This window comes from Oryctolagus cuniculus, chromosome 13, assembly GCF_051225735.1.
Source record: "Oryctolagus cuniculus isolate XC-2025 breed Fujian yellow rabbit chromosome 13, ASM5122573v1, whole genome shotgun sequence".
Classification (NCBI taxonomy): Eukaryota; Metazoa; Chordata; class Mammalia; order Lagomorpha; family Leporidae; genus Oryctolagus; species Oryctolagus cuniculus.
The window spans coordinates 45,052,651-45,065,561 of NC_142879.1; the positions used below are offsets into that span (position 1 = coordinate 45,052,651).

The 12,911-nt window shown below is 41.3% G+C and overlaps 1 protein-coding gene across 1 annotated transcript in view; it reads left to right on the forward strand.

Annotated features, from left to right (window-relative positions):
• Positions 1-12,911, forward strand: part of MALRD1 (MAM and LDL receptor class A domain containing 1) — a 407,814-nt gene that overhangs the window by 53,242 nt on the left and 341,661 nt on the right. The window contains exon 6 of the mRNA XM_008268638.5: positions 12,477-12,578. Coding sequence (XP_008266860.4) covers positions 12,477-12,578 — 102 coding nt within the window. The remainder of the gene's footprint in view (positions 1-12,476; positions 12,579-12,911) is intronic.

Sequence of the window (12,911 nt, forward strand, 5' to 3'; positions counted from 1 at the left end):
TGACTCCTCACTGAAATTCATTTACTAACTGGGTTTGATAAATTTAAGAAAATTGACAAGGAAACTATCAAAAACCTTTCGAGTCAAAACTGGATATAAATTATTATGTTTACTGAAATAGCCTTGAGAATTTGGCATTATTCTTTAAAATTCTGGAGAGTTTTGCCAATTTCACACAATCTGTTTGTGCAAGATAAGATTGAAAGAATGGCATCTCCTAGACATGTGGCTTTAATGGCATAGAGACCCTAAAATGGTTAGCAGAACTTCTTCTGATACTGATGATGGATTTTAAACCCCCAAAATATTTGCTAAAGCTAGATGGTGGTACAGTATAAGAATGAGAGAGAAAGAGAAATAGAAAAAAAACCTTATGATTATAAGACTAAATGAGTGACATAATTTAAATAGCTTTGATTTCTGGGATTTAATTTATTAAAATAAAAAGTTTCCTGGGAAATTTATTTATTGAGGACATATGATCAACACACCAAACATATGCCCACCTACTACTATTTTTTTAAGATTTATTCATTCATTTGAAAGACAGAGTGAGAGAGGGGGAGGGGAAGGATAGAGCTATAGAGAGATCTTTCAGCTGCTGGTTCATTGCCTAAATGGCTACAACAACCAGGTCTGAGCAAGGCCAAATCCATGAGCCAGAAACTCCATCCTGGTTTCCCACGTGGATGGTAATGGACTAAGTACTTGTTCCATCTTATATTGCTTTCTGAAGTAAATTAGCAGGGAACTGGATCTGTAGGACAGCTGGGAAGTAAACGTACACTTCTGATGTGACAAACATCAGCTTAACCTGCTGTGCCACTACACTGAACTAAAAGGCTAAGAGATACACCATTGGTTTTTTTTTTTTTGACAGGCAGAGTGGACAGTGAGAGAGAGAGACAGAGAGAAAGGTCTTCCTTTGCCGTTGGTTCACCCTCCAATGGCCGCCGCGGCCTGTGCGCTGTGGCCGGCGCACCGCGCTGATCCGATGGCAGGAGCCAGGAGCCAGGTGCTTCTCCTGGTCTCCCATGGGGTGCAGGGCCCAAGCACCTGGGCCATCCTCCACTGCACTCCTGGGGCACAGCAGAGAGCTGGCCTGGAAGAAGGGCAACCGGGACAGAATCCGGCGCCCCGACCGGGACTAGAACCCGGTGTGCCGGCGCTGCTAGGCGGAGGATTAGCCTAGTGAGCCGCGGCGCCGGCCCACCATTGGTTTTTAATTGTAAATTTCAGCTTGAGGGCAAAATCCAATATTTTTTTACATTAGCAGCAAATATTTAATACCACTTGACACAGGTGACATTTTAATTCCGTGAAATTTGTACTCATCTATTTTGATATTTTTGTTTATAGTACTTTTTGTTCTGGGTAAATGGTAGCAAATTAGAGATACCATATAACATTTAATTGAAATATGACCAACATTTAATTATGTTGTTCTAGGGGCAGAAGATTTGGTATTATGTGCATCTATAGGAACTGTAGTTTTAATTGCATCACAATAACTGTTGCTATACAATCTTAGATTCACTTATTGCCAGTGTTCCATTAATTGCATAGACAGGTTCATTTTTTGTGGATCTTACATTCAAGAGGATTTGCATATTCATTATTAATAAATTTCCATTCTGAGAAATCATATTACAGATGAGTTAATCATTTTCATTTTCAGTTGCTTCAGTAACATCACAAATAAGAATGTAAATGATTCATAAGGGCCTATTTTAAACATTTTGTCAAATATTTATTAAGTCATTTATTTAAAAAAATTATTTAAATTTTTTTATTTATACAAGGGCAACACATTTTATATAGTTCATATATACAGTTTCTTAATAGATTTTATTTATTTATTTGAGAGGTAGAGTTATAGATAGTGAGGAGAGAGACAGAGAGAAAGGTCTGCATCACTCCCCAAATGGCCACAACGGCCAGTGTTTTGCTGATCTGAAGCCAGGATCCAGGAGCTCCTTCCGGGTCTCCCATGTGGCTGCATGGGCCTGAGTGCTTGGGCCATCTTCTGCTGCTTTCCCAAGCCATAGAAGAGAGCTGGGTTGGAAGAGGTGCAGCTAGGATTAGAACCAGCACCAATTTGGTATGTTGGCACTGCAGTCAGAGGATTAACCTACTGTGCCACAGCACAGGCCCCATATATACATTGTTAAGTGCATAATGATACTTCCCACCATACCCTCCTTCCTGCCCATGCTCCCACCATCTCTCTTCCTTTTCTTATTTTTCTTTTAATTTATAGTAATATGCTTTCAGTTTACATTATAATCACAAGTTTAACTACCTACTAAATAAAGTATACAAGTAGTAGGTAGAAAAACCAAGGTTACTCAAAAGTATAGGCAATGACTATAAACAATAATCAAGTCTCAGAATATTAATTTCACTCATATATATTGAATTTTTGTCCTCTGTATATTAGTTATCACAAATCAGGGAAAACATAGGATGTTAATCTTTTATGGACTGGCTTATTTCAACAAGCATTATGGTCTTTAATTGCATCGATTTTGTTGTAAAAGATAAGATTTAGTTCTTTAATATGGCTGAGTTGTATTCTACTATGTATGTATACCATAATTTCTTTATCCAGTAGTCAGTTGATGGACATCTGGGTAAATTCAATATCTTAGGTATTGTGAGTTGAGCAGCAATAAACATGGGAGAACAGATAACTCATATGATGATTTCATTTCCTTTGGGAAAATTTCCAGGGAATGGCTGGGTAATCTGTTTTTCAGATTTGTAAAGAAACTCCATACTGTCTTCCATAATGATTGTATATTTTACATTCACTAAAGCAGTAGATTAGGGTTTATTTTCCCCTACATTTCCATTAGCATTTGTTATTTGTTTAATTTTTGGATGATAGCAATTCTCACTGGATTAGGTGAAACCTCATTATGGTTTTTATGTCTGTTGGCCATTTGTGTTTCATTCTTTGAAAAACACCTGTTCATATCCTAAGCCTACTTCTTTTTTTATTATTATTTTATTTTATTTTTTGACAGGCAAGTGGACAGTGAGAGAGAGAGACAGAGAGAAAGGTCTTCCTTTTTCCATTGGTTCACCCCCCAGTGGCCGCTGTGGCCGGCGCACTGTGGCCAGTGCACCGCTCTGATCCGAAGCCAGGAGCCAGGTTCCTCTCCTGGTCTCCCATGCGAGTGCAGGGCCCAGGGACCTGGGCCGTCCTCCACTGCACTCCCAGGCCACAGCAGAGAGCTAGACTGGAATAGGAGCAACCAGGACAGAATCTGGCACCCTGAATGGGACTAGAACCCGGGGTGCCAGCACCACAGGCGGAGGACTAGCCTATTGAGCCTACTTCTTTTGTAGATTATTTTGTGGTGGCTGAGTTGTATACATCCTGGATATCGATCTTTTATCAGATGTATAGTTTGCAGATATTTTCTTCCATTCTGTCAGTCGCCTCTTTACTTTGTTGAGTGTTTCCTTTGCTGTGCAGAAGCTTCTTAGCTTATGTAATTCCATCTGTTTATGCTGGCTTATATTCCCTGTGCTTCTGGCATCTTATCCAAGAAGGCTTTGCGTATGCCAATGTCTTGCAGTGTTTCCCTTATGTTTTCTTCTAGTAATTTGATGGATTCAGGTCTTAGGTTTAGATCCTTGATCCATTGTGAGTTGATTTTTGTATAAGGTGTAAGGTAGTGGTTTTGTTTCATACTTCTGCATGCAGAGATTCAATTTTCTCATGGCATTTGTTGAAGAAATTGTCCTTTCTCCAGGGAGTGCATTTAGCTCATTTGTCAAAGATTAGTTGGTTCTAGATATATGGGTTAATTTCTGGGTGGGTACTCTAATCTGTTCCATCAGTCCACATGTCTATTCTTGAGGCTGTATGAGGCTGCTTTGATTATAACTGCTCCATAATATGTCTTGAAATATGGCATTGTGATGCCTCCAGCTTTATTTTTATTGTTTAGGACTTTTTAAAGATTTATGTATTTATATTAATGAGAGAGTTACAGAGAGGCAGAGGCAGAGAAAGAGAGAGAGAAATAGAAAATCTTCCATCTGCTGGTTCACTCCCCAAATGGCCAGAGCTGGGCTGATCTGAAGCCAGGGCCAGGAGCTTCTTCTAGGTCTCCCATGCAGGTGCAGGGGCCCAAGTACTTGGGCCATCTTCTACTGTTTTCCCAGGCCATAACAGAAAATTGGATTGAAAACGAAGCACCTGGGTCTTGAACTGGCACTCATATGGGATGTCTGCATTGCAGGTGGAGGCTTTATCCACCATGCCACAGCACAGCCCCAGGATTTCTCTAGCTATTCAGGATTTTTTGTGATTCCATATGAATTTTAGAATCATTTCTTCCAGATCTGAGAAGAACGTCTTTGGTATTTTGATTGGGATCTCATTGTATCTGTAAATTGCTTTGGACATTTTGATGGTATTAATTCTTCCAATCCATGAGCATGGAATATTTTCTTTTCTATTTCCTTCCTTAATGTTCTGTAATTTTTATTGTAGAGAACTTTCACATACTTGGTTAAATTTAACCCAAAATATTTTTATAGTTATTGTGAGTGGAACTGATATTACAAGTTCTCCCATACCCATGATGGTGTTGTTTGTGTATACAAATATTGGTTTAATTTTTTATTTATATAAGGTGAACAAATTGATGTATTTCATAATACAGATTTAAGAGCATAGTAATACTTCCTGTTCCACCCTCTAGTTATTGACCCACATATTCTTATCAGCACATGGAACAGTTTCTGGGATAGACTAGATATTAGGCTACAAGTCAAATCTCAGGAAAATGTAAAATATTGAAACTATACCATGTATTTTCTTAGACTATAAAGGAATAAAACTGGAAATCAACTGCAAGAAGAATAATAGGACACTCATAGATACTTGTAAAATAAAGAATATGTTACTGAATGATCAATGGGTCATTGTAGAAATTAAAAAGGAAATAAAAAACTTTATTGAACTAAATGAAAATAAAAACACAACTTATTGTGAGATACAGCAAAAACAATATTAAGAGGAAAGTTTATAGCATTAAGTGCTTACATTAACAAAAGAAAATGTCTCATATTAAATATCTAATGATGCATCTTGAAGACTTAGACAAACTATCAATAAATTTTAAGGACCCAGAAAAGCCACAAAAAATAAACCACAGAATTAGTAGGAGGAAAGAAATAATTAAAATTAGGAAAGAAATATAATTAATCCAAAACCCCACAAATATCAGTGAAATGAAGAGCTGGTTTTCAGAAAAAATAAAATTTGTATACCATTGGCCAAACTAACCAAAAAAAAGGAAAAGGACCAAAATCAATAAAATCAGAGATGAAAAAATTGTAACAACAGATACTACAGAAACGAAGAATCACCAGCAATTACTACGAAGAGTTGTATGCCAACAAATTAGGAAACATAGAAGAAATGTATAGATTCCTGTACACAATCTACCAAGTTTGAGTCATGAAGATACAGAAAACCTGAACATACCAATAGCCGAGATGGAGATCGAATCAGTAATAAAGACCTTCTCAACAAGGAAAAGCCCATGACTGGATGACTTCACTGATGAATTTTACCAGATTTTTAGTGAATAACTACTTTCAGTTGTTCTCAAACTATTCAAAACAATTGAAAGGGAGGGAATCCTCCAAAACTCCTTCTATGAGGCCAGCATCACCTTAATTCCCAAACCAGAAAAAGATAAAACAGAGAAAGAGAACTATAGACCAATATCTGTGATGAACATAGATGCAGCAAATCTCAACAAAATACTAGCTAATTGAATCTAACAACAAATCAGAAAATCATTCACCGTGAACAAATGGGATTTATCCCTGGTATGCAGGGATCGTTCAGTATACAAAAATCAATACATGTAATACATCAACATTAACAAACTGAAGAGTAATAACCAATATATTTTCTCAATACTGCAAACAAAGTATTTCATAAAATACGACATCATTTCATGGTGAAAAATTGGGTATAGAAGGGACATTCCTCAACACAAACCAGGCAATTTATGACAAAATCACAGCCAGCATATATTGAATGGGGAAAATTTGTAAGCATTTCACTAAGATCTGGAACCTGACAAGGATGCCTACTTTCACGATTGCTATTCAGTATAGTCCTGGACATTTTAGCCAGAGCTATAAGGAAGAAAAATAAATCAAGTGGATACAAATTGGAAAGGAGGAATCAAATTATCCTTACTTGTAGATGACATGATTCTATATATAAGGAGACAAAAAGACTCCACTATTGAAACCATAAAAGGGTTTGGTAAAGTTGTAGGATATAAAATTAACACACAAAAATCAATAGTCTTTACACACATAGACAATGCCATGGCTGAAAAAGAACTTCCAAGATTAATTCTGGAGCCGGCACTGTGGCGCAGCAAGATAACACCCTGGGCTGAAGCACCTGCATCCCATGTGGACACCAGTTTGAGACCTGGCCACTGCACTTCCAATCTGGCTCTCTGCTGTGGCCTTTGTGGGAGACCTGGAGGAGGCTCCTGGTTCCTAGCTTCAGATCAGCACAGCTCCAGCTGTTGCGACCAATTGGGGAGTGAACCATTGGATGGAAGACCTCTCTCTCTCTCTGTGCCTCTCCTCTCTCTGTGTAACTCTGACTTTCAAATAAATAAATAAATCTTTAAAAACAATGATCAATCCTACTCACAATAGCTAAAAAAATTTAAATACCTTAGAATAAATTTAACCTAGGAGGTGAAAGATCGCTATGATGAAAATTACAAAGCATTAAAGAAATAAATAGAAGACACAAAATAATGGAAAAATATTTCCATTATTTTTTATGGGTTGGAAAAATTAATATAATCAGAATGTCCATATTACCCAAGGAATTTATAAATTCAATGAGATCCTAATCAAAATACAAAGCACATTCTTATCAGATCCAGAAAAAAGATATTAAAATTCATATGGAAACACAAGAGACCCTGAACAGCTAAAGTAATCTTAAATTATAAAAATAAAGTTGGAAGCACCACAATACCAGATATCAAGATATACTACCAGGCAGTTGTAATTGAAACAGTTTGATACTGGCAAAAAAAAAAAAAAAAAAAAAAAAAAAAGACATGTAGACCAATGGGACAGAATAGGGACCCCAGAATCCAGAATTCAATCCACACATCTCATCTGCAACCAACTAATATTTGATAAAGGAGCTAAAATCTAGCCCTGGAGAAGGGACAGTCTCTTCAGCAAATGGTGCTAGGAAAATTGGATCTCCACATGGGAAAGTATGAACAAGACCCTTACCTTACAGCCTATGCAAAAAATCAACTCAAGATGGATTAAGGGTCTGAGCTGAAATACAGCAAAACATCTGAGTTTTAGAATAATGAAGCAATCAGCATTTGAAAAACATTTTAAAGGCATGCAACTGTGTGATATATACAAGGTTGTGTAGAGTGTTGAGAAGAGTAGTTCCAAGGACTGAGATCTGGGGCGTTGTGTTGTTGAGCAAGTGAAGGCAAACCAGCAGAGAAGACTGAGAAAATCTTATTGGGGGAAAACCAGTAGAAATTGTGTGCTGGAGCCTAGTGAAGAAAATATTTCAGGGATGAGTGAATGATTTACTTTTTCCATTATTACTGATCTGTCAAGTATGTTGAGTAAAAGCTTTAATGTAAGATTTAGCAACATAGAGATCAGCTTTGATACATGCAGTTTCAGTGGAGCAGTAAGAGTGGGGCAATAAAATAAAAAGGAATGAAATACCAATCCACGGACCTTGAAAACATTGTGCTAAGTCAAAGAAGGTAGACCCAAAAGGCCTCCTGCCATATGAATCCAGCTACATGACATATTCTGAGTGGGCAAATCCATTGTGAGAGAAGATGGATCAGGTGTTACATGGTCTAGTGTTGCTCCCCCTCTTCGTGGAGGAACGACACAGGACCCTGCGCTGTTCTTTCGTCTGCTCGGCCCTCCCCGGGTTTGCTGCTGGTTCTTCCCGGGTTGGCTACTGTCCCTTCCACCTCCGTGGAAGGGCAGTTCCCCCTGGCCGCATTCCCCACTTCCGCAGGGGAGCGGCACACCGCCGGCCGGTTCTCTCGGGGGCTGCACGGGTTCCCTTAGATGTTCCCCATAGATGTTCCTGGTGCATGCCGTTTCTCTCCTCCTTTATAGTCCTCCTCCACCAATCCTAACTCGGCTGCCCACACGCCGAGTACGCTGCTCTCCTCCAATCAGGAGCAAGTCCTACAGTTTATTAGTTGAACTGGAGGCAGCTGTGCGGAAGCTGTTTACTTCTCTCCCAGCGCCATATTGTGGGAGAGCAGATGCATAGAATAAGTCTTAATTCGAGTAACTTAGTCTAGTCCGGATTGCTCCCCACAGATCCCCCTTTCTTTTTATTTTTTGGCGTTGATACGCGCCTGTCTTCGGTGTCCCGCGGCACACACTCTGCTCTACTTGCTAGAGTTGCCACAGGCTCTTACAAGTCCTATCCATCAGGCAAACCGAATCCGGGTCCTCTCTTCGCCATGTTGTGAGGAGGTTTTTAGGCGCTGATGCATGCCTGTGTTCGGTGCCCTGCAGCGCATGCTTTGCTCTGCCTGCAGGGGCTTACAAGCTCTATCAGGCAAACCGAATCCAAGCCTTCTCATTGCCTTATTGTGGGGGAGACTTATTAGTGTTGGTTCGTGCCTATCTTCGGTGACCTGCAGCTCATACTCTGGTCGAGCTGCTTGCTGGCGCTTACCGCCTTAAATCAGGCAGACCGAATCCAAGCTTAATATTGTATTGTGGGGAAGCCTTACTGATGTTAATTCGTGCCTGTCTTCGGTGACCTGCGGCGCATAAGCTGCTAGCTGCCCGCAGGTGCTCATCGCCTCACTTGATTAGGCAGACCGAATCCAAGCTCTCACATTGCAGTGTTGTAGGGAGGCCTTTTTATTTCTCTATTTCTCTATCTCCGGGCATTCCTATTTCTCCCATTTTACTTCTATCTTCCAGCATTCCTATTTTTCTCACTTTACTTCTAAGCTTCTGTTTCTCTTATCCCCGCAGCTTCACGGCTCCGCGCAGCTTGGCTTCGTGCGCTCCGCGGTCTCCACGCTTAACCCTTTCGCGTCTGAACCACGGCCTACGCCAGCCCCGTTCCCTATCTATTCACGCCCCGTGCTCTCTCTGCACGCGGCGGCTTCCGCGAGTAACACAGCGTAGCTTGCGTGTCCGCCACTAGCATTCAATCTAAGTTCCCCGGGCTAGCCTGGCGAATTCAACCCAGCGTACGTCTCCGCCCCACGGTTTGGCTTCCCGTCCTTTGCTCCCCGGGCTAATCAGACGGATCCCAATCTGGCTCACGTTTCAGCTTCTGGTTTCAACTTTTCGCCCCCTATTCCCGGGTTAACTTGAGAATCCCAAAGTGGCTTTCGTGTCCGCCTTGGCCTGCCCCCCGCGGCTTCAATTTCCCTAACATTTTTCTCTACCCGGTATGTTTCCCCAAGCTTTCCTCCAACGATATTCCTCCCTCATTTCTCCTGGCCTCTCCCCACAGTCCGCGTCCGAGTCTGTTTGTTCTAGCTTTCACTTTCGCTTTCGACCTTAGAGATTTCTCCCAGCTTCCCCCCGTAGTCCGTATCTGAGTCTATGCCTAGGCTTTCAATAGCTTCTTCCGGCACCCTTTTCGTCCGGCTTTTCCCTAGGCTGTTTGCTAGTCTCTCTCTCCGATATTTTCCCAATTCTTCCCGTTTCTTCCCTCTTAAGTTTGCTATCCGACCTAGGTTTCCTAATCCGAGTCATTTCTTCCCTCCTAAGTTTCATATCCGTCCTAAGTTTCCTATCCGAGTCACGGCACCATTATGTCGCTCCCCCTCTTCGTGGAGGAACGACACAGGACTCTGCGCTGTTCTTTCGTCTGCTCGGCCCTCCCCGGGTTTGCTGCTGGTTCTTCCCGGGTTGGCTACTGTCCCTTCCACCTCCGTGGAAGGGCAGTTCCCCCTGGCCGCATTCCCCACTTCCGCAGGGGAGCGGCACACCGCCGGCCGGTTCTCTCGGGGGCTGCACGGGTTCCCTTAGATGTTCCCCATAGATGTTCCTGGTGCATGCCGTTTCTCTCCTCCTTTATAGTCCTCCTCCGCCAATCCTAACTCGGCTGCCCACACGCCGAGTACGCTGCTCTCCTCCAATCAGGAGCAAGTCCTACAGTTTATTAGTTGAACTGGAGGCAGCTGTGCGGAAGCTGTTTACTTCTCTCCCAGCGCCATATTGTGGGAGAGCAGATGCATAGAATAAGTCTTAATTCGAGTAACTTAGTCTAGTCCGGATTGCTCCCCACAGTCTAGGAGAGAAAAGAGAACAGGGAGTGACTACTACTGGGTATAGGGTTTCATTAGTGCTGTAGAAGTTTGTGAGGTAGATAATGGTGATGATTGCACGTTATTGAATGTGCTAGAGACCATCAAATTGTATAGTTCAAGTGATGCATTTTATGCAATATGAATTTTACCTCAATAAGGTAATTTAGGGGAATAGGTTCAAGAGAGAATTAGGGAGAGAAGAATTGGTGTTGGAGTTGGTGAGAATAGACAGCCCTTGGAGAAGTTAGTCATAAGAAATGCCAAATCAGAAGAAGGTTTTCTTGTATGAAATTTTGGCTGTTTCGGTGCAGTTCAGAATGATCTTGTAGAAAAAGAACATGTTGATATAGATGATATGGAAGAAAATTGTTGTAGTTACTCTGGAAATAATCAAGAGAACTTAGAATTTCTGTGAAACTGAAAGGAGTGACTCCAACAGGAGAATGGTAAGCTGACCCACAGAAACAGGAGGAAAGCCAAATGGACAGCGTGGTAGGGAGATGAGGTGAGATTTGGGAAGTTTTCTTACTTCTCTCATTTTCCCAGTAAAACATGAAGCAAGATAAGGTATGAATGATGGTGGAGAAGGAAAGCCTAGAAGTTTAAAAAGGGAGTAGAGTTTTGAGTATCATTCTGGGAAAGCAGGAAAAAGAAAGAGGAAGGAATTAGGCTTGTAAGTCCTGTCGCAGTCAAAATACAGTCATGCCTCCCCATGAGAATATTTTTGAGAGATGTATCATTACATTGCTTTCTCACTTTTAGACATTACAGAGTGTACTTTCACAAGCTAAGATGGCTACAATGTCATTATGTGATATAATCTCTGGGGACCACCATCATGTGTGCATTTTATCATGGATCAAAATGTCATATGTGATGCACTGCTGTATTGTTTGAGTTGAGATATTAAAAGGAGTGAATTGGAAAGACAGAGTGGTGGTTGGGGGATGGGATACTTGAAATTATAATGAAATGTTATCAATAGAAGTGATAATACTCACTTAGAGGAAGAGTGGCAGGTGTCCTTTCATCAAAGCTCTCCTCTGAGATCACCAATAAGAAGAGATTAGGAAGCTGAAAAGCAAGGTGGAAGTGAATATTGGAAAATGATATAGTGACTGTGAGGTAAGAGCTCAAATCTGCAGGTACTCAGGTATAGTTCATCAATGTTTATAGGTGACTGTATCGAGCTGGTCCAGGGAGGGGTGCCATTTGCTATCAAAAGAGGCCAGTGGTTTCTAGAAGGGTGATATCAAGAACTTTCTGTAAGTGGCAAGAGGAGCAGTCATGACACCAAAGCTACCTTCATGCAGTTCTTTAGTTGAGAAGACTGTGGAAAAAGAAAATAGAAAATCTGTATACTTTAAGAGGAGAGTACTGGTCGGGGCACCGGATTCTGTCCCGGTTGCCCCTCTTCCAGGCCAGCTCTCTGCTGGGGCCAGGGAGTGCAGTGGAGGATGGCCCAAGTGCTTGGGCCCTGTACCCCATGGGAGACCAGGATAAGCACCTGGCTCCTGCCATCGGATCAGCGCGGTGCGCCGGCCGCAGCGCGCCATCCGTGGCGGCCATTGGAGGGTGCACCAACGGCAAAGGAAGACCTTTCTCTCTGTCTCTCTCTCTCACTGTCCACTCTACCTGTCAAAAAAAAAAAAAAAAAAAAAAAAAAAAAAAAAAAAAAAAAGGAGAGGAGGAGATTAGTTCCAGGGAAGGTCTAATTCCTAGTTAAAAAGGGTACCATATGTTATATTTGATGCCAGTATAGATGTCTTTCCAATAATGAGCTTTTAATTTTGGGCATTTAGACAGATTACCTATTTCCATAGAAAATGGATATTTAATTTTGGGACTTGCCAGTAACCACAGAGATCTCATTAAAATACAAAAGCCTTGGCATAGTTGTTTTACTGTCTCTGACTCTGTGTATGTGTTCGTGTATGAATTTTTGCCTCAATAAGAAAAAAAGTTTCCTTAAGGGGTTGCCCAGGACTGATGCTATTATGGAGAGAAGGTGAGAGGAAGATGCTGTGTAGAATAAATATTAACATTTTAAGAAGTACATGGCTTTCCAGTTGCATCTGCATTTCACCTATTCCACATTTTTAAACTTAACAGATGAAATTTTACCATGTCAAGAAGCGTCTGAGACCCATCAGGAACTATGCCATCCAGTTGCAGACCTCTGCAGATTCGATTCTCCACATGAAGGATTGAGATGTAAGTGTTAGACTGAGATGCCCATCTTGTTGGTGTGTAGGCAATTCTTGAGACTCAGAGACCCCCATAGAGATATGCACATACCAATCTTGTTGACATTAATGTCCTAGTTTAAGCTGGAGTGTTATAAGGACTTGGACCATCTTCCAGTGCTTTCTCAGGCCACAGCAGAGAGCTAGATCAGGAGCAGCTGGGACATGAACTGGCACCCATATGGGATTCTGGCACCTCAGGTGGAGGCTTAGTCTACCACGCCACAGTGCCTGCCCTTTTAAGGTGATATCTTAAAAAGCAGTGGCATTACAGACCACATTGGGATCATATACAATGTTT